A 26,651-nucleotide genomic window follows, 5' to 3' on the forward strand; every position below is an offset into this window, starting at 1 on the left:
AGGAGGGTCAGCACTTCCAGTCTGTTGCAGAACTTGAATTGCTCTTTGGATTTGTGATTGATTTTGGAGCAAGCCCATCGTAAAAGCTGAACTTCCACACATCTTGACAGGGCCCACTTTACATATGGCCCAGTAGTGAGTCGAGGTTCTTGTTCATTTGTATTACGACAGTGCCTAGGAGCCCTGCTCCCGGACCAGAACCATGCTATGCTTGCTGCTGTAGAAACACACAGACGGTCCCTGCCCCAAAGGGCTGACAATCTAAGTCACAGATGGCTACACACAGACGTTGTGGGGAGGGGAATATGCAAGGAGTGTTGAGGGCTGTGAAGGAAGATAGAGTGGGAACTTCGTAGATATTTGCGAGAAGCTCCTTCCCAGCATGAGGGGAACCACGGGAGAAGGCACAAAGATGCTTACTTGAAAACCGAATTGGGCAGTGGAGGCTGGTGTCCTCATTGTGGGCTGATGGGAGGCGGGCGGTGACGTCTCAGCAGTGAATGAGAGATGCTAGGTAGGGTGGGGACTGGCTGTGAAGGGCCTTGAAAGTGAAGAGTAGTAGCTTATGTTTGAAGTGTTAGAGAAGAGGGAATCAGTGGAGGGAATGTGTAGAGATTGGGTCACATGGTCGAAATGGTGGGCTAAGAAAACAGTGGCATAGACTTTACATTGATATCTGGTACAGAGGCCTGGCAGGCCCAACATCCGGTAAGCTGGATGATTTGCTGCCAGGATGCAGTTCAGAGCGCTGCCTGGCCTGCAATCTTCTGACTGGGTGGGTCACAGTCTGGTAGTCGTGGTATAGTCAGGTCACCCTCCCCACTCCAGTTTTTGTGTCCCTGAGATGGCAGAACTAATCTAGGAATCTGGCCAAGGGCAAGCTCTGTGCAAGATCCTGAAAGGCTCATGCCAGCTGGGAAGCTTGCAAGGGGAAATGGAGGCAGTGGAGAACTAAGCCAAACTCCAGCATGCCCAAACGTGAGGCAGGGAGCTCACCTCCTGGAATCACTGCTTCGGAGTATCCAAAAATGTGGGAAGGCAACGCATCGGTGTTGAGTCAGGTCACGTTTGGAAGGGTAGCTGCACAACCTGAAGGGCTAAACACGTAAATGAAGGTGTAGATTCTGCAGAAAATGAATGGCATGTGGCCACAACTCCTTCACTGGGCTGGGTATTTAGCAACTTTGCTCTAAAATAGCTGTCTCCTGATGGGTCCAGGAAGCAATGGTTCAATATTATGGGAGGGCTGGTAAATCTCTTCCCAGTCTCTTAAGCATATTTGTCAAGGTCTCTTTCCAGTCTAAGCCCTGGTCTACACTAGGAGTTTAGGTAGAATTTAGCAGCGGTAAATCGATGTAAACCTGCACCCGTCCACACGATGAAGCCCTTTTTTTTGACTTAAAGGGCTCTTAAAATCGATTTCCTTAATCCACCTCTGACAAGTGGATTAGCGCTTAAATCGGCCTTGCCGGGTCGAATTTGGGGTACTGTGGACGCAATTAGACGGTATTGGCGTCCAGGAGCTGTCCCAGAGTGCTCTATTGTGACCGCTCTGGACAGCACTCTCAACTCAGATGCACTGGCCAGGTAGACAGGAAAAGGCCAGCAAACTTTTGAATTTCAATTTCCTGTTTGCATGGTCACCTGCAGCTTGCCACGCTGGCCAGAGCTCATCAGCAGAGGTGACCATGATGGAGTCCCAGAATCGCAAAAGAGCTCCAGCATGGACCGAACGGGAGGTACGGGATCTGATTGCTGTATGGGGAGAGGAATCCGTGCTATCAGAACTCCATTCCAGTTTTTGAAATGCCAAAACATTTGTCAAAATCTCCCAGGGCATGAAGGACAGAGGCCATAACAGGGACCCGAGGCAATGCTGCGTGAAACTTAAGGAGCTGAGGCAAGCTTACCAGAAAACCAGAGAGGCAAACGGTCAGAGCCCCAAACATGCCGCTTCTATGATGAGCTGCATGCCATTTTAGGGGGTTCAGCCACCACTACCCCAGCCATGTTGTTTGACTCCTTCAATGGAGATGGAGGCAACACAGAAGCAGGTTTTGGGGACGAGGAAGATAGCTCACAGCAAGCAAGTGGAGAAACCGGTTTTCCCGACAGCCAGGAACTGTTTCTCACCCTGGACCTGGAGGCAGTCCCCCCGAAGCCACCCAAGGCTGCCTCCCGGACCCACCAGGCGGAGAAGGGACCTCTGGTGAGTGTACCTTTTAAAATATTATACATGGTTTAAAAGCAAGCATGTGAAAGGATTAATTTGTCCTGGCATTTGCGGCTCTCCTGGATGTACTCCCAAAGCCTTTGCAAAAGGTTTCTGGGGAGGGCAGCCTTATTCCACCCACCATGGTAGGACACTTTACCACACCAGGCCAGTAGCATGTACTCGGGAATCATTGTAGAACAAAGCATTGCAGTGTATGTTTACTGGCATTCAAACAACATCCGTTCTTTATCTCTCTGTGTTATCCTCAGGAGAGTGATATCATTCATGGCCACCTGGTTGAAATAGGGTGCTTTTCTTAAGGGGACATTCAGAGGTGCCCGTTCCTGCTGGGCTGTTTGCCTGTGGCTGAACAGAAATGTTCCCCACTGTTAGCCATGGGGGGGGGGGGAGGGGCTAGCCACACGGTGGGGGGAGGCAAAATGCGACCTTGGAACGAAAGCACATGTGCTGTGTATGTAATGTTAACAGCAAGGTTTACCGTGAAAGATCATAGCCATTGTTCTAGAAAATGTGTCTTTTTAAATACCACTGCCTCTTTTTTTTTTCTCCACTAGCTGCATGTGTTTCAGTGATCACAGGATCTTCTCCTTCCCAGAGGCTAGTGAAGATCAGAAGGCGAAAAAAACGCACTCGGGATGAAATGTTCTCTGAGCTCATGCTGTCCTCCCACACTGACATAGCACAGACAAATGCGTGGAGGCAGACAATGTCAGAGTGCAGGAAAGCACAATATGACCGGGAGGAGAGGTGGCGGGCTGAAGAGAGGGCTGAAGCTCAAATGTGGCGGCAGTGTGATGAGAGGAGGCAGGATTCAATGCTGAGGCTGCTGGAGGATCAAACCAATATGCTCCAGCATATGGTTGAGCTGCAGGAAAGGCAGCAGGAGCACAGACCGCCGCTACAGCCTCTGTGTAACCAGCTGCCCTCCTCCCCAAGTTCCATAGCCTCCTCACCCAGACGCCCAAGAACGCGGTGCGGGGGCCTCCGGCCACCCAGCCACTCCACCCCAGAGGATTGCCCAAGCAACAGAAGGCTGGCATTCAATAAGTTTTAAACTTTTAAAGTGCTGTGTGGACTTGTCCTTCCCTCCTCCACCACCCCTCCTGGTGCTTCTCTCCTCCACCACCCCTCCTGGGCTACCGTGGTAGTTATCCCCCTATTTGTGTGATGAATGCATGAATGTGAAGCAACAATGACTTTATTGCCTCTGCAAGCGGTGATCGAAGGGAGGAGGGAAGGGTGTTTAGCTTACAGGGAAGTAGAGTGAACCAAGGGGTGGTGGGTTTCATCCTGGAGAAACAAACAGAACTTTCACACCGTAGCCTGTGCAGTCATGAAACTGGTTTTCAAAGCTTCTCTGATGGGCACCGCACCCTCCTGTGCTCTTCTAACCGCCCTGGTGTCTGGCTGTGCGAAGCCAGCAGCCAGGCGATTTGCCTCAACCTCCCACCCCACCATAACCATCTCCCCCTTTCTCTCACAGATATTGTGGAGCACACAGCAAGCAGTAATAACAGTGGGAATATTGGTTTCGCTGAGGTCTAACCGAGTCAGTAAACTGCGCCAGCGTGCTTTTAAACATCCAAATGCACATTCCACCACCATTCTGCACTTGCTCAGCCTGTAGTTGAACAGCTCCTGACTACTGTCCAGGCTGCCTGTGTATGGCTTCATGAGCCATGGCATTAAGGGGTAGGCTGGGTCCCCAAGGATACATATAGGCATTTCAACATCCCTAACAGTTATTTTCTGGTCTGGGAATAAAGTCCCTTCTCGCAGCTTTTGAAACAGACCAGAGTTCCTGAAGATGCGAGTGTCATGTACCTTTCCCGGCCATCCCACGTTGATGTTGGTGAAACGTCCCTTGTGATCCACCAGTGCTTGCAGCACTATTGAAAAGTACCCCTTGCGGTTTATGTACTCGCCGGCTTGGTGTTCTGGTGCCAAGACAGGGATATGGGTTCCGTCTATGGTCCCACCACAGTTAGGGAATCCCATTGCAGCAAAGCCATCCACTATGACCTGCACATTTCCCAGGGTCACTAGCCTTGATATCAGCAGATCTTTGATTGCGTTGGCTACTTGCATCACAGCAGCCCCCACAGTAGATTTGCCCACTCCAAATTGATTCCTGACTGACCGGTAGCTGTCTGGCGTTGCAAGCTTCCACAGGGCTATTGCCACTCACTTTTCAACTGTGAGGGCTGCTCTCATCTTGGTATTCTTGCGCCTCAGGGCAGGGGAAAGCAAGTCACAAAGTTCCATGAAAGTGCCCATACGCATGTGAAAGTTTCGCAACCACTGGGAATCGTCCCAGACCCGCAACACTATGCGGTCCCACCACTCTGTGCTTGTTTCCTGAGCCCAGAATCGGCGTTCCACCACATGAACCTGCCCCATTAGCACCATGATGCCTATGTTGCCAGGGCCTTAGCTTTGAGAGAAGTCTGTGTCCATGTCCTCATCACTCATGTCACCGTGCTGACGTTGCCTACTCATCCGGCATCGCTTTGCCAGGTTCTGGTGCCGCATATACTGCTGGATAATGCGCGTGGTGTTTAATGTGCTCCTGATTGCCAAAGTGAACTGAGCGGGGTCCATCCTTGCCGTGGTATGGCGTCTGCACAGAAAAAAGGCACGGAACGATTGTCTGCCGTTGCCCTGACGGAAGGAGGGGCGACTGACGACATGGCTTACAGGGAATTAAGATCAACAAAGGGGGTGGTTTTGCGAGAAACTGAATGGCCCCCTCAAGGATAGAACTCAAAACTGGGTTTAGCAGGCTGTTGATTTCACAGAGGGAAGGAGAGAGGGAGGAGAAAATGAATACAAAACAAATCTGGTCTATTTCGTGTTTTGAGCCACTTCATCTATCTTTATACATCTTGCTGGCAGCAGACTGTACAGTACGACCACTAGCCGTCGTCATCTCCTGGGTGCTCGGCAGAAGACGGTGCAGTATGACGACTAGCCATCATTTTTGCTGGCTGGAGGTTAAAAGACAGCACACTGCCGGTAGGACTGAATCGCCACGAGACGAAACAAGGGAAATGACCTGGCTGAGTCACTCCCATGTTTGCCCAGGCGCCCGATTAAAAGAGCACCCAGGACTACGTCAATGACGGCTACCAGTCATACTGCACTGTCTGCTGCCAAAAAGCAATTAACTGCTGCTGTGTAGCAATGCAGTACCACGTCTGCCAGCACCCAGGAGACATACGGAGATGGTTAGCTGAGCGGGCTCCATGCTTGCCGTGGTATGGCGTCTGCACAGGTAACTCGAGAAAAAAGGCGCAAAACGATTGTCTGCCCTTGCTTTCACAGAGGGAGGGAAGGGGGGCCTGACGATATGTACCCAGAACCACCCGCGACAATGTTTTAGCCCCATCAGGCACTGGGATTTCTACCCAGAATTCAAATGGGCGGTGGAGATTGCAGGAACTGTGGGATATCCACCCACAGTGCAACGCTCCGGAAGTCGACGGTTGCCTCTGTACTGTGGACACACTCTGCCGACTACATGCACTTAGAGCACTTGTGTGGGGACACAGCCAATCAACTGTATAAAACCGCTTTCCACAAAACCGACTTCTATAAATTCGACCTAATTTCATAGTGTGGACATACCCTAAAAGAAGTTATGTATCCAATGAGGAAATCAGCAAGACAACAGCCTGGGCTTCTGCTTGGCTCTTCCATGAAACCGCAGCCTACAATCCTCCCTTAACTTTCATGAAATGTCTTAAAAAAACTAATTCTCTTTCCTCTGAGTTGAGAGGGCCTTGCTAATTCCCAGTAGACTGTTTCAGATGGATAGATTACCTGGGCATGAGAAGACAATTTTGTCCTTACCTGGAAGTTTCTTAAACAGGGACAGTTTGAAGCCCTCAAACACTGACAACTGTTGAGTGAAAATCGAAACAGTGGCCATTATATATGAGGTGGACAGTGCAAGTTGAGAGCATATGTCTGGGTAGCAGCTGGATGCTAAACTTTGACCCAGTGAGCTGACTCCATGAGTACCTGTGAATGTGGTGATCCAGTAGTTTCCTTCAGACTGATGGGTGACTGACTATGACAAAACCATCCTACAGGTAAGCACAAAATACTTGCTGTAGATTGCAAACGCCATGTGGCAAGGACTGGTTCCGCTGTTTCCTTACTGCGCTGAGCATGCTGTTGTCGCAACTTGTTTTAAATGACATATAAATAACTACAGGGTTATACAGTCAAACGTGTAAAAGTTGAGAAATGCTTGGTTGAAAGTAGCCATCATTCAGCTCTCTTGTGTGCATGTTATGGCAGTCTTTAATTATACTCTCTGCATGGGACGATCAGCAAACAAAAGAGCAGGTCTCTGACAAGTTGTTGAACTCTTACAAATGGCAATTTTCTGGCACTTACGGCACTGCCATAGCTGGACATGCTCAGGGGAAGAGCAAAGGCACTACTCTGACCCAAGTGGGTGCCCTGGCCAAAATTCAGGTTCCTCCTCCCCAAATCCTTTAAGGGCTAGAGCCATTCACAGAATTTTGGAACAGTCTGAGCTGGTGAATGTACCTCCTCCCCTTAATCTTCAGAAATGGCTGAACTGTTTTTTCCTCCTGAAACTTAATTTCTTGAGGCAGAGGCTAAGCGTGGGAAACTCGCATCTGAATTGTCGCTTTTTGGCAGTTACAAGCAGCTGAAAAGGAGGGATTATAATGGAAGTGTGAGGAACCCAAAGAACAAGGGGCATTGCCAATCGGCTCCCTAGGTATCCCCCATTTCTCTGCTGCCTTATTGTGGCAGCTGACATCCGCTAGGATGTTCTTGCTGTTGCTCCTCTGTATGTATTCCCACGAAAATTCATTCCCACTCAGTGTCCCAGAGCCAGAGGTTGGCACACTTGGGACTTGTTCAGCAGTTGGCTCTTGGTTTGATTCACTAGCCATAGCGATGGCAGGGGCAGGTTTTCCCACTGTTTCTTTCTTGGTTGGGTGGTGCAAGCCATTAGACTGAAGTGATCAGCATTATTAAATGACTGGTCTCCTTGGCTGAGAACAGGTGACTGGCCCCTGTGGGTGCAGGAATGGAAGTCAATGTGGGGACCACGTATGCCTGTCTGAGGCATCAGGGCCACGGAGTTGGGAGTTAGAAAGCAGAGCTAATCCAGCCTCTGGGAGAGTGCTTAATCTGCTTGGATACTAATTCATAGGCAGTGGAGGAGCCCAGCTGAAATTGATTCCTAGTTTCCAGAGTTATTGGACTGGCTCCCCTCTCACAGAAATCCATTCCAGTGTTACATAATGTGTTCCCAATTCCAGCTGGCTTTTGCTCCACTGAAACGAGTGCCTCTCTGAGTACCTCCGCACGCCATGCAGAATTGTCCAAACAAATGGCTAACGGAAGCTTCCTCGCAGCCTTCCAGTTGAGAGGTTGCTTGGCAGAGCTTACTGCTTGTACTGCTCCTTCATCTGTTATCTTGAACAAGATTTGAGCGAAGCTGATACAAATAAAATGCATCTATTGGGAGTTAATAGTGCAGCCGTCCCTGCGTGTCTTTATGTGGCCCAGAAATCACAGCTAATGCCTTACCAAGAAATTCCCTGACAAACAGACTTGCCTGTTTTGGGAGATTTTAGGGGGGAGCAGTGCATGGTGAGCACCTCTGAGAATTGGGCCGCGTATTTCTGTACTTTTAACATGGTATTCAGGGGCCTGATTCTAGCTCCTAGGGGCAGAGGGGAGAGCACATTGGAGCAGATATGCCATCACAGGCACTGCTGTGGGTGTGGCCTTTACGCTGGCCACCAGAGCAGGGCCATAGGCGTAGTTTGACTTCGGTATTTGAGGGGGGGCAGCTCCAGTCAGGTCAATGGGGTTGTGTGGGGGAGGTGGCAGCAAATTCCACACCTGACTGGGGCTTGCAGTTTGGCAATGTCCCTTAACCCCTTCCCTCCAACTATGGCCATGAGCAGGGCCTAGTTGTGTGATCTGTCACTGGACTGAAGGATGTGGGGATAGGGGGCGGGTTTCTGACAGGTCCCCCAGGAAGGAACTAAGTATCTGTGTAGGGATCCTTTGACTTGAAAGGGGCATCAGTGTATCAGTCAGCAGCATAGCTAAGCAGTGATAAGGGTCTGGTCCCAGTAGCATCAAAGATGGAGCTGGAGGATGGAACGGTGCTCTGGGCAAGCCCCCGATATTCCCAGTACTAGGAAGGGCATGACGTTCTTGTCTGTTTCTACCACTGAGACTGCTGCGTGAAGCAGCTGAGAGGCTGAGCAGAGGCAACAAGTCCTTCCTGTGGGAAGTGGAAAAGCAGGATGGTTGTCCAAGACTCGTTAGCTTGTGCCGGAGATGAGGGTTCGCTGACTTGTGAGAAGGAGCTCACTGTGTGAGTTTGGAGCAAGCTTGTTGGGTTCTTCATGTGGGAAGGTTACCAAGTACTTGAAACCAATTCAGCTTAAAAAACATGAGCTCCTGGAATCTCCCCTCTTCCTTCCCTCTCTTGTGGTACGTTTGCTCTGTGCTCTGCCAAGTGAAATGTAGACGAGGTGCCAAGTTAGGCGTCCAGCTTTGCCCAGCGATGTCAGGGCCCAAGACAACACTCACTTGGACTTCAAACCAAGGAAGTGTTGTTCCCGGTGGACCAGCGCCAGCGACTGGGAGCCAGTGAGGGAAAATGAGGGTGGGGACTGGAGGCAGTTTGCTGGGATGGTGGGAATACTGAGACTGGATGGGAAGCTGGGGCCAGGAGACTGCGACTAGCTAGACAAGGAGACTGGGACTAGGAACCAGGGTGGGGTTGGAGGGAAGGAAACGGATCTCCCCTGCATCCCAGCTCCTTGTCAGAGGTGGGTCTGCCTGGGCAAAGAAACTGGGACAAAAAGGAGGGAGGCTGGGTGAAGAGCCTGGGTGAAGAGCCTGGACAGGGGAACTGGGATACTCCTCCTGAGTGGAGGCTGGGGCTAGGTAGGCACAGAGAAGGAGAGTGCAGTAAGGGTCAGGGGTGGGGAAAAGGGGACAGTAACAAGGTGGAGGGGCTGCTGCAGAAGAGGTCAAGCTTGGAAGTGGGCAGAAGTCTGTGCCCACTGGAGCACACTCACTTCTAGAGCTTGGAATGGAACACAGTATCCCTGAGTCTCCCCTCTCCTCTGCTGCAGGGGTTTCTCAGATATCTGCTGATGGCAAAGTGTCTGTCACATCCCATTCTAGGGCTGGCCCATCTTGAGGGTCACAATCTTCTGTTGCTATCAGTCCATTAGCTCAGGTGGCAGAGGTCTGTTCGGTGGGTCTATAGATTAACCCTGCTGTTGAACCATGCGGGGGGGTTGATGAGGTGGAATTTGTTTTTTTCAGTTTGTTTTCTTAAAAACCTAAGAAACTGCACAAACCCCCCTGCATTAAAAGAACATGAAAGTTGCAAACACAAGCACTCAAAAGTTAGGAGATGCCAGATCGCAAGTTGCCTGTGCTACCTTAACTCAGTCCCCTTGTGCGCGTGCATTGTGACACGATCCAACTACATTATCACAAACTGTTTCCACAGGGTCCCTGCCTCATTCAGTGCACAGGGTGGAGCTGCTGTAGGGGTGAATCAGGGCTGTGCAGTAAAAGGTGGGGTCATCTGTAAGACCCCCTGCCTCATTTGGGGCAGAAACTGGGAGGTGTGCAGTCAATGAGGCAGGGGATGCAGGAAGAAAGGAGAGTCTCATTGTTAACTCAATTGAACGATGCCCTGGAGAATTAGATTCTATCCCTGGCTCTGACGCAGATTTCCTGTGTAGTCCTAAGCAAGTCTCTACACCGTGGCTTCTTGTGAAGTGCTTAGCACTCGCAGCTGAAGTCAGCTAGAGTGGTGCGTTGACCATAATAAGTGGTATATGACACTCAGTACACCAAAAAATCATTTATTTTAAGCATCTCAAATTGGGCACCAAAATCAGTGGAAACTTTTGACCTTAATCTGCCTCCGTTCCCCATGTGTAAAGTGGGGATAATTCTGCCCCCTCATCTCAGAGTGGTGAGGTGAAGATAGATTAGTGTTTGCGAAGCACTCAGACGCTATAGTGACAAGTGCCGTAGAAAACCCAGGAGGAAATGAATGATTCTCTTCCAAACAGGGTATGACGAGGGTGCAGTAAATAAGGCCTGGGGCCGCACAGGAACAGCGAGGCTACTGTACCACATGCTACACTTACAGCATGTTCCTTACAGAGCAGCTCTCAGCCCCAGAGCCTGCAGGAATGGTACCTGCTGGCATTGGTGTTTGAGCTGATCTCCAGGTGAAACCTAGAACCCACAGGTATCGAAGAGAAGAGAGACCAAGTCGGCCTGCTTCTCTTCTCTCCCCACCCGTGAAGTCCACACAAGGGTCCCTATCAAATATTCTAAACTGTGCATGTGCAGTTACTGTATTTACAGCACAAACTGGGTAAATGCACATAGCATCATAGACTATCAGGATTGGAAGAGATCTCAGGAGGTCATCTAGTCCCACCCCCTGCTCAGAGCAGGACCAATCCCCAACTAAATCATCCCAGCCAGGGCTTTGTCAAGCTGGGCCTTCAAAACCTCTAAGGAAGGAGATTCCACCACCTCCCTAGGTAACCCATTCCAGTGTTTCACCATCCTCCTAGTGAAATAGTGTTTCCTAATATCGAACCTAGACTTCCCCCACTGCAACTTGATACCATTGCTCCTTGTTCTGTCATTTCCAGCAACGGAGAACAGCCGAGCTCCATCCTCTTTGGAACCCCCCCCCCCCCCTTTCAGGGAGTTGAAGGCCGCTATCAAACCCCCCTCACTCTTCTCTTCTGCAGACTAAACAAGCCCAGTTCTCTAAGCCTCTCCTCGTAAGTCATGTGCCCCATCTCCCTAATCATTTTTTTTGTCCTCTGTTGGACTCTCCAATTTGTCCAGATCCCTTCTGTAGTGGGAGACCCAAAACTGGATGCAATACTCCAGATGTGGCCTCACCTGTGCCTAATAGAGTGGAATAATCATTTCCCTCGATCTACTGGCAACACTCCTACCAATGTAGCCAAATATACTGTTTGCCTTCTTGGCAAAAAGGGCACACTGTTGACTCATATCCAGCTTCTCATCCACTGTAATCCCCAGGTCATTTTCTGCAGAACTGCTGCTTAGCCAGTTGGTCCCCAGCCTGTAGCAGTGCATGAGATTCTTCCATCCTAAGTGCAGGACTCTGCACTCATCAGATTTCTTTTGGCCCAATCCTCCAATTTGTCTAGGTCACTCTGGACCCTATCCCTACCCTCCAGTGTATCTACTTCTTCCCCCCAGCTTAGTGTCATCTGCAAACTTGATGAGGGTGCAATCCAGCCCATCATCCACATAATTAATAAAGTGGGGGGGGGGAGGGATAGCTCAGTGGTTTGAGCATTGGCCTGCTAAACCCAGGGTTATGAGTTCAATCCTTGAGGGGGCCATTTAGGGTTCTGGGGAAAAAATTGGGGATTGGCCCTGCTTTGAGCAGGGGGTTGGACTAGATGACCGCCTTAGGTCCCTTCCAACCCTGATAGTCTATGAAGGTTTTCATATGTTGAATAAAACCGGCCCGAGGACCAACCCTTGGGGCACTCTGCTTGATACTGGCTGCCAACTAGACATTGAGCCATTGATCGCTACCCGTTGAGCCCAACAATCTAGCCAGCTTTCTATCCACCTTATAGTCCATTCATCCAGCCCATACTTCTTTAACTTGCTGGCAAGGATACTGTGGGAGACCATATCAAAAGCTTTGCTAAAGTCAAGATATATCACATTCACCACTTTCCCCATATCCATAGAGCCAGTTAACTCATCATAGAAGGCAATCAGGTTGTTCAGGCATGACTTGCCCTCGGTGAATCCATGTTGACTGTTCCTGATCACCTTCCGCTCCTCCAAGTGCATCAAAATGGATTCCTTGAGGACTTTCTCCATGATTTTTTCCAGGGGCTGAGGTGAGTTTTCCCGGATCCTCCTCCTTCCCTTTTTTTAAAGATGGGCTCTATATTTGTCTCTTTCCAGTTGTCCAGGACCTCCCCCGATTGCCACCGGTTTTCAAAGGCACATGCTAATGGACAGCTAAATTAATAGAAGGGACCATTATCTAGTCTGACCTGTACAGTGCAGAAGCTGGGACTGGACAACAGGAGATGGATCATATTGTTCAATGCCCTGTTCTGTTCACTCCCTCTGAAGCATCTGGTGTTGCCCACTGCCAGAAGGCAAGATACTGAGCTAGCTAGATCATTGGTGTGACTCAGTTTGGCCATTCTTATGGGTTTGATGCAGACATCATATCTTTAATTTAACATTAGATATCTTTCTAAAAGATTAAATCATGGAGAATCCACCTCATCCCTAGTTAAATTGTACCTTATTTTAGCTGAATTTTTGTCCACCTTGAGTTTCCAATCATTGGCTCTTGTTCCGTTTGTTAGCTGAGAGCCCTTCACTGTCAGAAATCTTCTCCCCAGGTAAGTACTTATAGACCATGGTCAAGCACCTCTTATCCTTTTCTTGGATAAACTAAATAGACTCAAGGAGCTCAATCACTGTAAGGTAGAAAGAAAAGGAGGACTTGTGGCACCTTAGAGACTAACCAATTTATTTGAGCATGAGCTTTCGTGAGCTACAGCTCACTTCATCAGATGAAGTGAGCTGTAGCTCACGAAAGCTCATGCTCAAATAAATTGGTTAGTCTCTAAGGTGCCACAAGTCCTCCTTTTCTTTTTGCGAATACAGACTAACACGGCTGTTACTCTGAAACTGTAAGGTAGGTTTTCCAGACCTCAAATCATTCTTGTGGCTCTTCTCTGAACCCTTTTTTTCTAACTTAATAGTCTGTTTGGGCACCAGAACTGGACACTGTATCCAGTAATGGCATTATCAATGCTGTCTGCAAAGGTAATATCACCTCTTCCTTACCTTACTTGAGATTCCCCTGCTAATATGTCCAAAGACTGTTAATCTTTTTAGCACTCCGTGATGCCATGGCTCAAGTTTGGTTGGTTTCCACCATAACCACCAAGTCCCTTTGAGTCTTTGCTTTCCGGGATATAGTCCCCCTTCCTGTATGTGAAATCTCTATTCTCTATTTTTAAATTTTGCATTTTGTGTTGTTAAAATATTCAAATGGACCCATTTTACCATCCAGACTGGTCTGTAGAAATGATCTGTCCATATTTACTGCTCCACTAACGTGCAATCTGTAAAATTTACTAGCAGGGACTTCATATTTTCTTCAGCATCTTTATCAGTGATGTGGAATAGCACTGGGACAAGAACAGATCCCCGCCAGACCCCCTCTGAAAATGCTTTCAGTGGATTAGTATTCTCCTTTTAAAATTACTTTGAGCTCCATCAGCTGTTTTTTTTTTTTGTTGTTTTTTTTTTAATCCGCTTGATGTATGTTCCATTGAATGCTGTCTGGTGATAACTTTCCTCTGACGGTGGTGTAGTGGAGTAACTGCGGGTGCAGTTGGCTGTAACTATGCCTACAGGTTAAGGGCACAGTTTAGCAAAATCAGGCCCTTAGATGTACTTAGCTCGTTTCTGAGTCTGTCCAGTGGTGATGGATATGCACCCAACCTTGGTACCTACTCTTATTCTTGGTGTAAAGCTGAAGTTGTTACACAATTCAGTGATAGGGCAAGAGTGGCTCAAACACTTCGGATTCCAAGAAATCAGGAAGAGGTTTTTGGGTAGCATCTGGTTCAACTAAACTTCCCTGCCTATCCCTTTCCCCTCAAGCCCCTTGAATCCCTAGGAGAATTGGCTTGCCTCACTAGTGCTCTGACAAGATGAAGCTGAAGGCAGAAGAACACTATGTACTAGAGCAGCTAGTAACCCTTGGAGAAATAAATGATTCTAAACGACTTAACATTTTTTGGGTTCAGTTACAGCCCTTGGAGATGCATTACAAATCTTACTTGAGCCAGAAGGGTTTATCTTGACAAAGGAGAGAGTTTGTCACATTGGGGTTATCCGATGGCCAGCAATTTAGCTTGCAGTGGGTCAGCTGACATTGCAGGGGGAACTGAGGAACAGAACTGGTGTCTGGACTTGGAGTCAACTTGTTTGCTTGCTTTAGCGTTCAGATTTTCCTTACTCTCTCGTACTAGGCATTCCCTCCCCAAGGAAACACCTTCTGTTCCTCTTCACCAGCTCCACCTCTGACCCTTGACATAAGACTTGACTTTACCATGGTGTACTGTATGACTCAAATGCAGTTGCTGACCAGTACCTGCTTGCAAAACCAAACTGACTTTGCTGCCACTTCATCAGATTCTGAAACTCCCAAGGTGGTGCTCTGGGTTCCAAAATTGGTGTCTTGATCTGTAAAAGGCACCATGCACAGAGCAAACACGTGCCTCTTGACACATGTATCCTTTGCAGTGGACGTGTTATTCCTCAACTTTAGCAAAGCTTTTGACACAGTCTCCCACAGTATTCTTGTCAGCAAGTTAAAGTAGTATGGGCTGAATGGATGCACTGCAAGGTGGGTAGAAAGTTGGCTAGATTGTCGGGCTCAACGGGTAGTGATCAATGGCTCCATGTCTAGTTGGCAGCTGGTATCTAGCAGAGTGCCCCAAGGGTCGGTCCTCGGGCCAATTTTGTTCAATATCTTCATTAATGATCTGGAGGATGATGTGGATTGCACCCTCAGCAAGTCTGCGGATGACGCTAAACTAGGAGGAGTGGTAGATACGCTGGAGGGTAGGGATAGGATACAGAGGGACCTAGACAAATTGGAGGATTGGGCCAAAAGAAATCTGATGAGGTTCAACAAGGACAAGTGCAGAGTCCTGCACTTAGGACGGAAGAATCCAATGCACCGCTACAGACTAGGGACCGAATGGCTAGGCAGCAGTTCTGCAGAAAAGGACCTAGGGGTGACAGTGGACGAGAAGCTGGGTATGAGTCAACAGTGTGCCCTTGTTGCCAAGAAGGCCAGTGGCATTTTGGGGTGTATAAGTAGGGGCACTGCCAGCAGATCGAGGGACGTGATCGTTCCCCTCTATTCGACATTGGTGAGGCCTCATCTGGAGTACTGTGTCCAGTTTTGGACCCCACACGACAAGAAGGATGTGGAGAAATTGGAGAGAGTCCAGCGAAGGGCAACAAAAATGATTAGGGGACTGGAACACAGAGTTATGAGGAGAGGCTGAGGGAACTGGGATTGTTTAGTCTACGGAAGAGAAGAATGAGGGGGGATTTGATAGCTGCTTTTAACTACCTGAAAGGTGGATCCAAAGAGGATGGATCTAGATGTTCTCAGTGATAGCAGATGACAAGACAAGGAGTAATGGTCTCAAGTTGCAGTGGGGGAGGTCTAGGTTGGATATTAGGAAAACCTTTTTCACTCGGGGGGTGGTGAAACACTGGAATGCGTTACCTAGGGAGGTGGTGGAATCCCCTTCCTTAGAAGTTTTTAAGGTCAGGCTTGACAAAGCCTGGCTGGGATGATTTAGTTGGGATTGGTCCTGCTTTGAGCAGGGGGTTGGACTAGATGGCCTCCAGAGGTCCCTTCCAACTCTGTTGTTCTATGATTCTGTGATTTTTCATCATAACTGTGTCTGAGCCACATGAGATCCTGACTACTTCTCCCTGCTAAAAACTCACTGCGGCGGGGCCTGCAATGAAGCCTGAGACCAGAGCACTGCCGGGCACAATAAAGTGCTTGGTCTTCAGATGTCAGATGTGCTTGTTGACACAGCTCTAAGAATGAGAGTAGCGCTCAAACTCAGGCAGATCACCAGCACATAGGACTGTAAACATGGGGGTGCAAATTTAAATAGTTAAGGAGAGAGAGGACAAACGTGTTTGAGGCATCTGAATTTTTTTCTAGGGTAGAGGAGGAGGGCATTGCTTGAGGAAAACAAAGTTGGGACTAAGATAAATGGCTGGCCTCTTCCTGGGCTTGGATTTGCACTTGGCAGGAATTACAATGAGCTGAATTACACAATACAAAAGCGGAGGTATCTCTCTGAGCAGCAGGTGTCACTGTGTGCCAGTGTAAGGGGGGAATGCTCAGATCAAAGCACAGTGTTTGCTGGAGCTTTTCCTTTCCATAATAGTTCAAAACAAAAATTTCCTGAATGGTGGTTTCTGCTTTTCAGATTTGAAGCTGCACCTCCAGAGCACGGATTATGGGAACTTCCTGGCCAACGAAGCCTCCCCCCTTACTGTGTCTGTCATAGATGACAAGCTGAAGGAGAAGATGGTGGTGGAGTTTCGTCACATGAGGAACCACGCGTATGAGCCATTGGCGAGTTTCCTGGACTTCATCACGTGAGTACGAGCTGCTCCACAGCAGCACTTGGAAGCAGACTTTGCTGAGTCTTTCTCCCCTGATGGACATAACAGCTCTAGGCTTGCAAGTTTGAGAGTGAAATTGCCCTGGGATCCTGCTGACAGCGTCCTCGTCGGCTGCACAGTGTTTTGGGCAGATGTGTATTCAAAAGGCTTCCACTCCAAAGATTCTCCAGGTGTTTCCCCTGCTAACACAACTGCCAAGATCTGCTTCAGTACAGATTGACTTAGTCTTCCTTTTTGAAGTTTTCCATGAGCATTGAGATCTTCTAGTTTAAAATAAACCCCAGGAGCTGCCATGCTAGCAGTATTTTTCCCCAGGAATTGAAATGGGGGGGTTTTCAAATTTATGGTGGGGGGGGGGGAGGTCAGGGCCAATGAGGGGTGAGACCGTGAGGGTGAAGGTGGACTGTATGGCACCATAGTAAAAACTGAAAAATGTTTCATGACCATTTTATTAGATTTTAAAATCATCACACAAATTAAGGTTGGCTACTCAAGCCTTCTATGAAGCACTACGTCTACATCCTTCTTGGTTTCTTGTTATAATTTTGCACAGCTCTGTTAATGAACGTCTTGAATACAATGCATTCAATTTTGGTGGCTTCTCGTGTGTCAGGTACTTCCATTCCTTCAGTTGATATGCTCATTAGTTCATTCACATGATCAGGCAGAAGGCGGCAACTTTCAAAACACAAAATTCTATTCAATGATGAAAAAGAACGCTCAATTGTAGCTGTTGTGACTGGGAGTAGCAAGAGATGAATTCCTGCTTCTTTCAGCCCAGGAAACAGAGCGTAAAGATCGGGTCGAGTCACTAGCGATGATAAAAAAGAAGTTGAAGTCAAATCTTCCTTCATTCATCGTAGGATATTCCACTCTGTGTTCAAATTCTCTATTCTGTCCCAAGCACATGGCAGCTCCATTGCTGGTCGTGCCTCACTCCACTCAACTGTCGGTGTTTTATAGGACAGGCATCTGTAAAAGCTACGTAGAGGTTGAGTAGAATCTAGAAGTTGCTGTTATAGATTTTTAAGAATCAAGTCTGTGTACTTTTTCAGTTATCTTAACAAACACTTCTTGTCCTCTTCAATTAAGGATTCAGTATAAATGCCTTCATTTGTCAACTTCTGGATGGAAGTCTTTGCTTCTTCCAGTACTTTTTCAATGGATAGCTCTCTGATTGATCCAAATGTAGCTTCTACTGCTGGGCAAAGATCTACTACTGTTGTAGCAGATGCCTGGATGGCATTGTTTAATGACCCAAGCAGTTTCAACAGTAGACTTATGAGAGAGAGAATGGCAGTAGTCTTCTCTGAATGTAGTAGCAAAAGTAATCCACCAGCCTCGCTACTTTGATCCATCCCATCTTGATAGATACTTTCCAAAGCCAGTAATAATGGCTGGAGTAATTTTAAGACAACAGCCAAGGATCGCTCATGAGAAAGCCAGAGGGTTTCCCAGGTTGGACTAATTTGAACTTCAGTCCCAGTGTATCTTCTATATTTTCCAAGATATTCAGTGTTTTTGGACTTTTGCTGAAAAAAGAATATAATGAAGACATTAAATTTGTAGCTTTTTAAATGTCTTTTGAAGAGTCTGCAGCTCATACTAGGGCAAGGTGGAGTAGATGGCCTCTGCAGTGTGTATAGGAGAGACTAGGGTTACACTTTTCTCTGAGCAAAGCTTGTGCTCCACCATGTCTTCCAGAGAAGTTTGCAGCTCCATCAAATGCGCAAGCAGCCATCTGTTTGGAGTCCAACTGACAAGCATTTAACTCTAAGATGTGGATTGTCACAGATGCAGCCAATCTGTCTTCTATAACTTGAACATCTAGAAATGCATGTACTGGCCTACCACTGACATCAAGATAATGTACACAATGACTTAATACTTGGTGACTATTTGCATCGGTGCATTTATCATGCAAATTTTTTGAATGTGGTGAGAGTTCTTCACTTTTTCAACTGCTGAGTCTTCCACTGTTGCACCGCATGCATCTAGCCAGTCAGTTGAGTTTCCTGCAGAAAGACAGTGAGCATTTGCTGGTCTTGTTCGGAACCAGTGTTCAGCTTCAGGATGAACAAGTGACAGTGCATTTAACATTGGCCTCCAGTTTGTAGTGTGTGGTATCTCTTGCTTAAATAGAAAGGCCATGTTTGGTCACATGAACTATGTTGTGTAACAGCTTCATTAACACTCACTGGTGGTGTCCTTGGTCAGTGGAGACTCAGAGTTCAGAGCTGCTTTCATGTGAGTTCACCTCCCAGCTGGGGGGCAAGAAGGCACCTCGCTCGTTCCTCCAGCTGCTCGCTGTTCACTCTGGCCACTGTTGTTGGTTGTGCCACCGTTCACTCCATCACTCTGCTTTAAGGCCCTTCACAGTCCATAGCCATTCTACCTGTCGTCGTCTCTTTCTCACGATTAAGATGTTGATTCCCACATCATATTGGCCCCTGATGCCAACCTCCATCGCCCCCTTGTTAAATTTTCAGGTGAACACCTTGGTGCTTTTTTTCCCTTGCTGCCCCACATGCTTGGCGAGATCTGCAAAACTAACTCATTGTTCTCTCTACATCTCTCCTTCACCATGAGGCCTACAAGAAACTTGAGCACCGCCTGTCACGCTGACCAAGATTATCTGATTGTTTCCCTAGACCAATGGAGGGAGTACCTCAGTATTGTGTCATTGGTCTCCTGTCTTGTACTTAATTGTAAACTCTTGGGGGGAGGGGCTCTTTTTTTTTTATTCTGTGTCAGTCCAGCACCTGGCGTGATGGGGCCCTCATCCATTACTGGGGCTCCTAAGAGCTACCATGATACAAGTAGTAGTCTAACCACAGGACAGAGAATTTCACCTTGTGATTCTTTCATAGTCCAGTAATCTCTGGTTGAGCTAGAGGATCTTCTAGAAAGACATCCAATCTTGATTTAAAGACCTCAAATGGCAGACTCAACCATACTCTTGATTTAGTTGTTCCAATGGTGGAATGCCTTCACCATTAAAACCTTGCCCCATATTTCCAGCTTTAATTTGTCTAGCTTCAGCTTCCAGACACTGGATCTTGTTATGCTTTAGTCTGCCTGATTTCAAGAGCTCTCTGCTATTGGGAAAACTTCTCACTATATGGGGGCTGGTAGACAGTGAGCAAGTCATGTCGTAAGCCTCTCTTGGGTAAACTAAATTGAACTTCTCTAATTTCACTGTCGAACTGGGTTTTTGTTGAATTGTTCTTGTGGTTCTTCTCTGAATCCTTTCCAGCTTTGGACACCAGCAGTGGACACGGCGTCCAGTAACAGTCTCAGCGATGCTGTATGCCCAGGTAATACCTTCTCCCTGCTCCTTCTCCTGTCTATGCATCATGGTCACAGCAGCTGCCTTAGCACAGCATCATGCTGGAAGCTGATGTTGGCTTCTACCGTGATCCAAGTCCTTTTCAGAGTCGCTGCTTTCCAGCATGCAGCCCCCTCAACCTGTAAGTGGGCCCTAGATTCTTTGTTCCTAGATTTACAAGTCTGCGTTTGGCTATAATAAAATACACGTTTCTGTACTCCTTTTACCGTGCAGTCCGGATTGTGCTGTGTATGTGACCAGTCCTTATTATTTATCACCCAACCAGTCTGTCTACAAGCTATATCAAGAATTTATTTTTTTTCCTGAATATTTGATAGAGCTTTTGAATTGAGATTGGCCACGGCAGATCCCTGCAAGACTCCCCTTGAAACACCCCCATTGCCAATTGCTTTTTGAGATATGTCAGCCAGTTTGTAATCCCTTGAATATGTGCTACACTGATTTTATGTAGTGCTAGTTTTTAATCAGTCTTTCAGTGCTAAATCAAAGTATTTCATTACCTTAATAAACCAAACTTGTAATCTCTTCAGATACCAAGTTCATTTCACAAGTTCTGTTTTCCATACAATCCTATTGATTGGTACAGATTATGTTTCCACTCTTTGATAGTCCTGTCTCACCCCCTTCATTGTTTTTTTCACTTGGGGTTGGCTGTCTGATCAATAACTGCTTGGCTTATCCCATTTGTCCCCTTAAAATATTGGAACAATATTGGATTTTTCCCTGTCCCCAAGAGCTAACCCTAGTTCTTTAAGGTTTATTAAAACACGTGTGCAAGTTTTCTGTGCTAGATTATTGAAAATCAGCAAAGTTGAATAGATGCTGTTTATAATCCTCTTTATTGGTGAAATAGAAAGTACCTTCCCATTATGATACAGCATCCAGCTTTTCCAAATACTGGTAATAAATATTTATTGAGCATTTCTGTCTTCTCTGCTTTATTACTGACAACTTACTATCTGTAACTCGAATGGACCCATACCAGTGTTAAGATTCTTTTTTTTTTAACCCTATAGGCCAAATATTTTTCACAGAAACCTTTGTAGCTTCCTTTATTAAGTGTCTGCTCTTCTTAACTTATAATTTATATTCATTGCCATCAACTGATCTTAGTTTCCATTTTCTGTGGTGCTTTTTAAGTGGGAAAGGGTGCGGGGGGGGGGTGTGTGTGTCAATTTTTTGGCATCTTGGCAAATGTATTTTAGATTTTTTAAAGCTGAAATCTAACAAACTAGGTTTGCCAATTTGATAGTGTTATAGCCAATATTAGACTGAATCTAATAGGATAACCCCTTCTTATTGAGTCCAGGGAGCATTAGCTTACTAACTTTAACACTAGGTTCTTTTCAGGTCAACTTTTAACTTGAACAGTATTTCTCAAATCAAAACACTTGGTTATTCTTAACCAATCAGTTTATTAATGCACCCAGAACCACATCAACATACTTCACCAATAAAGCGTAGACACAACCAATGTTCTAGGTGTGTACTGATCACACCAATACCAACTTGCAATCAATTGTCCCAGACTGTGACTGCGGCTCAGCAGTTATACCAAGGAACAGTGCAAATCACCAAGATTTCTTATTGTAGTTAGTTATAATAATCATAGATTCATAGATATTTAGGTCAGAAGGGACCATTATGATCATCTAGTCTGACCTCCTGCACAACGCAGGCCACAGAATTTCACCCACCACTCCTTCAAAAAACCTCTCACCTATGTCTGTGCTATTGAAGTCCTCAAATCGTGGTTTAAAGACTTCAAGGAGCAGAGAATCCGCCAGCAAGTGACCCGTGCCCCATGCTACAGAGGAAGGCGAAAAACCTCCAGGACCTCTTCCAATCTGCCCTGGAGGAAAATTCCTTCCCCACCCCAAATATGGCGATCAGCTAAACCCTGAGCATATGGGCAAGATTCACCAGCCAGATACTACAGAAAATTCTTTCCTGGGTAACTCAGATCCCACCCCATCTAATATCCCATCACAGGCCATTGGGCCTATTTACCATGAATATTTAATTACCAAAACCATGTTATCCCATCATACCATCTCCTCCATAAACTTATCAAGTTTAATCTTAAAGCCAGATAGCTCTTTTGCCCCCATTGCTTCCCTTGGAAGGCTATTCCAAAACTTCACTCCTCTGATGGTTAGAAACCTTCGTCTAATTTCTAGTCTAAATTTCCTGGTGACCAGTTTATATCCATTTGTTCTTGTGTCCACATTGGTACTGAGCTTAAATAATTCCTCTCCCTCTCTGGTATTTATCCCTCTGATATATTTATAGAGAGCAATCATGTCTCCCCTCAGCCTTCTTTTAGTTAGGCTAAACAAGCCAAGCTCCTTGAGTCTCCTTTCATAAGACAGGTTTTCCATTCCTCAGACCATCCTAGTAGCCCTTCTCTGTACCTGTACCAATCATCAATTCTTTAGTACCTAACACACTTATCACACTTCCAGTATTTCTCCAAGGAGTAAGGATGTACTTGTCTTCAAGGCACTTGTGGGAATATGTGAGCCCTGCTATTTGAATGCATTGGTCCAAAAGGACAAATTCAGAATATCAAAAGCAATTGCTTAAAGTTAAGGCTCAAATCTCACTGGGTCAATTTGCTTGGACTTATATAGGAGGGAATGCATATAGCACTAGTTAAAATCTAAAATATGGTCATGTGAGGTCTCACTAAAGAATGCAGACTCAGCAAGGTAGCCCTCAGTTATATATGTTAACGAACAAAAGGGGAAATAGTCTTTGAAATCACAAAAAGAAAAGGAGGACTTGTGGCACCTTAGAGACTAACAAATTTATTAGAGCATAAGCTTTTGTGAGCTACAGCTCACTTCATCGGATTTTGAAATCACAGAATCATAGGACTGGAAGGGACCTCGAGAGGTCATCTAGTCCAGTCCCCTGCACTCAAGGCAGGAGTAAGTATTATCTAGACCGTCCCTGGCAGGTATTTATCTAACAAGTCTCTGTGAAATCTCCAATCTGAATAATTACCTGTCGTGTCTTGCTTACAACACTCCTGCTAATACATCCCAGAATGATGTTCCCTTTTTTTTTTTTTTTTTTTTTTTGGCAACAGTGTTACACTGTTGACTCCTATTTAGCTTGTGATTCCTATGACCCCCAGATCCCTTTCTGTAGTACTCCTTCCTCGGCAGTCCTCTCCCATTTTGTATGTGTGCAACTGATTTGTTCCTTCCTAAGTGGAGGACTTTGCATTTGTCCTTATTGAATTTCATCCTGTTTACTTCAGACCATTTCTCCAGTTTGTCCAGATCATTTTGAATTTTAATCCTGTCCTCCAAAGCACTTGCAACCCCTCCCAGCTTCTTCTAGTCCTGTTAACCCTGTGGCGAGGGTAGAGTCTTTTTTTCATATGGCTGGTCCAGGCATCCATCACACTGGGATTCTGCAACTTAGTGGGTTCAGTCAGTGCTTGGTCATGGGATGCTGGACAAAGGGCAAGGCTGTCCATGGAGGTCCAGTGAGCTCTGGGGTCCCACATGTTGACCTCAAGTTTATGCATCCTGACTCCACAGCTCTTGGGAGAGGACCACCAGCTGATTTCTGTTGGCTATTTTCCAACTGAGTGCTCAGATTTCATCTTGCTGCTTCTGTTGGCATCCAGAAGATGGTGTTAGTGTGTAACACACTTCTTCAATCCTTGTCTTATCGGAGGCTTTTTATATTAGATTCATTTTAAGGATTGTATTTCTGTATCAGCTTGTGGTGTTAATTCAAATTAAGCAATTTCTTTTAATAAATTAAACTTTTTACCCTGGTTTGGTGATTCTTTAACCTTCCTTTTTGTGCTATACGATGCCTCTCTCTCCTAGAATGCAACAATAATTTGTATTCCATACATTCTTTGACTGTATAGGAACTTCTCACATTATTTCGGGCTTACAATAGAACAATAAACGTTATTCACATAGAGAGAGAGTTTGTCTGAGTCACAGGGCAGGCAAATGTGCAGCTTCTGATTTGAGGTGAAAGACATGACTGGAGAAAACATGGCATATTAGATTTATAAGGCAAACAAAGTATAGTTGGTCACTTGGGGTGAAAACATGTGATTTGCATTTCTTGGGTTAACAAGCAGTGCCTCCAATCTCACAAGTTACTTCTATTTGGCTTAACTCACAGCTTCCCCACCCATCTCTTGATCTACTCGTAGTGGGCTACTTTTGCATTGCAAAGCATAGTGTTGGGTAACTTTTTTGGAGTTCTTTTCAGTTATGTTGGAAGGGTGAAAGAGATTTTATCCATATACAAATTATGAGACTCTTGCCAAGGCATTTAATATTGAGCCATTTTATTTTCTGTTCTTGGAAATTGGAACTCCTAATCTTAGCTGATCTGTGGGTCCTTAGACAAAGTGTCTCATGACGTGAATAATTTTCCTATTGTCTTTACTTACTAGGTAGATCCTAGTTTGGGATAAACAGAGGTGGAGAGCTTTTCTAACTTTTCAGGGCCAGGGGGAATTAATAGTTGTTAGTCATTCAAGTTCTCTGTACTCCTTACAGCTCTTTTTTGGAAACAACATTTTTTGTGATTGAGGAATTGTGGATTTTAAGGCATCTCACGAAGTGTTATTACACAACTCCTGCTTTATTTATTTATTAAATTCACACTTCTGATTAAACTTTTCTTTCCATTTTTTGTTTGGGGAAATTTGCTTGTTTTAAAAAATCAAAAAGTATGGATGCATTTAGTAGCAACTGCATAGGTAGGGTTCCAAAACGAGCTTAATATAGTGCATTGATTCTAGCTTTTTCTTTTAGCATGAACCCTTTCGGTCTGAAAAACCCCACTGTTCGTTTTACGCCCTTTGAATTTTCTGTACAGTCTTTCCTTTTCACATACTTCTAAAAGGAAGCCCTTTGAAGTGGGCTCTGGCTGACATTTGTTCTTGACAGTCCAATCTGTCATTGTTGACTGTCTTTTTAAAAAAACATTGTCTACACACAACACAGCGGAGATGGCTCTTGAGAAGATCTGGTGCAATGGGTAGCTGTCTCAAAAATGGGATTTGGGCTAATATTTTAGCTGTTGTTGGTCATGACCAGAGGCTTGAGCTGTGCCCCTAAAGCAGACTGAGGGCCAGCTCTGTGAAACCTTCTCCATCAGCCACTACATCGGTCAGATTTTTTCCTACGGCAGAGGAGGGTCTGTGCGCAGTTGCTGAAGGACTGTCCTCCACCAGGATGGGGGTAAGAAATTCAGCTAACTTAAGCAATAAAAAATCTCCAGGAAACTAAAACAGACTTGGGTGTGACGTAGTTAGGCCTGTACAATGTACCTGTTACAAATCCACAGAAGCAGTGATGTGTAGGTAAGCCACCTAACAAACAATATGTTCCTTCTATTGTCCTTGGTGTCAGACACTCCTTACCACTAATGCAGCTACTGTACACCATAGACCAAACGCCATAACCTTACCTCAGCCCCACTAGAGGTGCCAGCTTTACAGCACGGCTGTAACTGCTAACAACCCTCTCCCAAGCAACCCTCTCCAACACAGCCAACTACAGCACCAAACATCCACCACTGCTGGTGTTGGGGAAAAGTCATGCAATGATTGATGTGGGCAGAGTTAATAGATTCATAGTTTAAGGCCAGAGGAGATCTGACCTCCTGTCTATCACAGGCCAGAGAATTTCACCCACTTATCCCTGTATTGAGCCCAATAACTTCACATTTGACTAAAGTCTCTTCCAGAAAGGCATCCCATCTGGATTTGAAGATCTCCTGAGATGCAGAATGCACCACTTCACTTGGTAGTTTGTTCCAGTGATTGACACCCTCACTGTTAAAAATATCTGACACATTCAAATTAGAAATAAATCTGACTTAAGGTTGCAGTGCGCAGCTAGGGCTGTGACAATGGAAAGAGGTGGAGGAGTAGGGGGATATCTTGTGAGAGGGTTTAAAAATACACTTACCTGCTTCTGTGAGTATCTCAAGTATATTGGGTAGCAACTGGAACTGCTTCACAGTGGAGTTATGTGGATATATGTGTTAGTGGCTGGGATTCTGTTGACACAAAACAAATATAACCGTGTCTTAGTCACTCATCCCTAAGGCTACGGTTTAGTCACAGAGATCACGGCAGTCATGGATTCCGTGACTTTACCAGACCTCGGAGACTTCTAGGGCTTCAGGAGGAGGAGACAGGACTGTGTGCCCCTCCCCCTGCCCTGCAAGTGGGGCTGGCTGGTACCAGGACCCTGCAGCCCCAGCCCTGCTGCTTCCTCCAGGGACTGCAGCAAGGGCAGTGTGCCCTAACCCTGCGGTGTCCTGGTCTTGGTGGGGGCAATGTCCGAGCCCTGTGGCATACCGGGCTTAGTGGGGGCTCCAGCCAGGGCCGTGCACCCCAGCCCCATGGCTTTCTCCAGGGGCTGCAGCTGGGGCCACATGCCTGCCCGGCACCCTCCTTGCAACTTCCCAGGACCATGTGTCCATCTCCTCTCTTCTCTCCCCCCCTCCTTCCCCCCCACTGTGGCCAGGGCTTGTTGGGGGCTGCAGTCGGGGCTGCAGCCAACTCTGGAGCCAGGGCTGTGTGCCCCCTGCTGTGACAACTGGGGCTGGGGCTGTGTCCCCCACCATGGTGTCCCTCCACCCCCAAAACTCGATTCCTCCACTCTACTTAGCCCAGCCCCCCAGTGACTTTTAGTAAAGTAACGTACAGGTCACTGGCTCCGTGAATTTTTGTTTGTTGCCCGTGACCTG

At 46.5% G+C, this 26,651-nt stretch overlaps 1 protein-coding gene across 1 annotated transcript in view; it reads left to right on the forward strand.

Moving 5' to 3' along the window:
• ATP6V0D1 (ATPase H+ transporting V0 subunit d1) overlaps positions 1-26,651 on the forward strand; it is a 96,037-nt gene that overhangs the window by 30,489 nt on the left and 38,897 nt on the right. Inside the window, exon 2 of the mRNA XM_074968419.1 lies at positions 16,354-16,525. Coding sequence (XP_074824520.1) covers positions 16,354-16,525 — 172 coding nt within the window. The remainder of the gene's footprint in view (positions 1-16,353; positions 16,526-26,651) is intronic.

Source organism: Natator depressus, chromosome 12, assembly GCF_965152275.1.
Source record: "Natator depressus isolate rNatDep1 chromosome 12, rNatDep2.hap1, whole genome shotgun sequence".
In the NCBI taxonomy this organism is placed as follows: Eukaryota; Metazoa; Chordata; order Testudines; family Cheloniidae; genus Natator; species Natator depressus.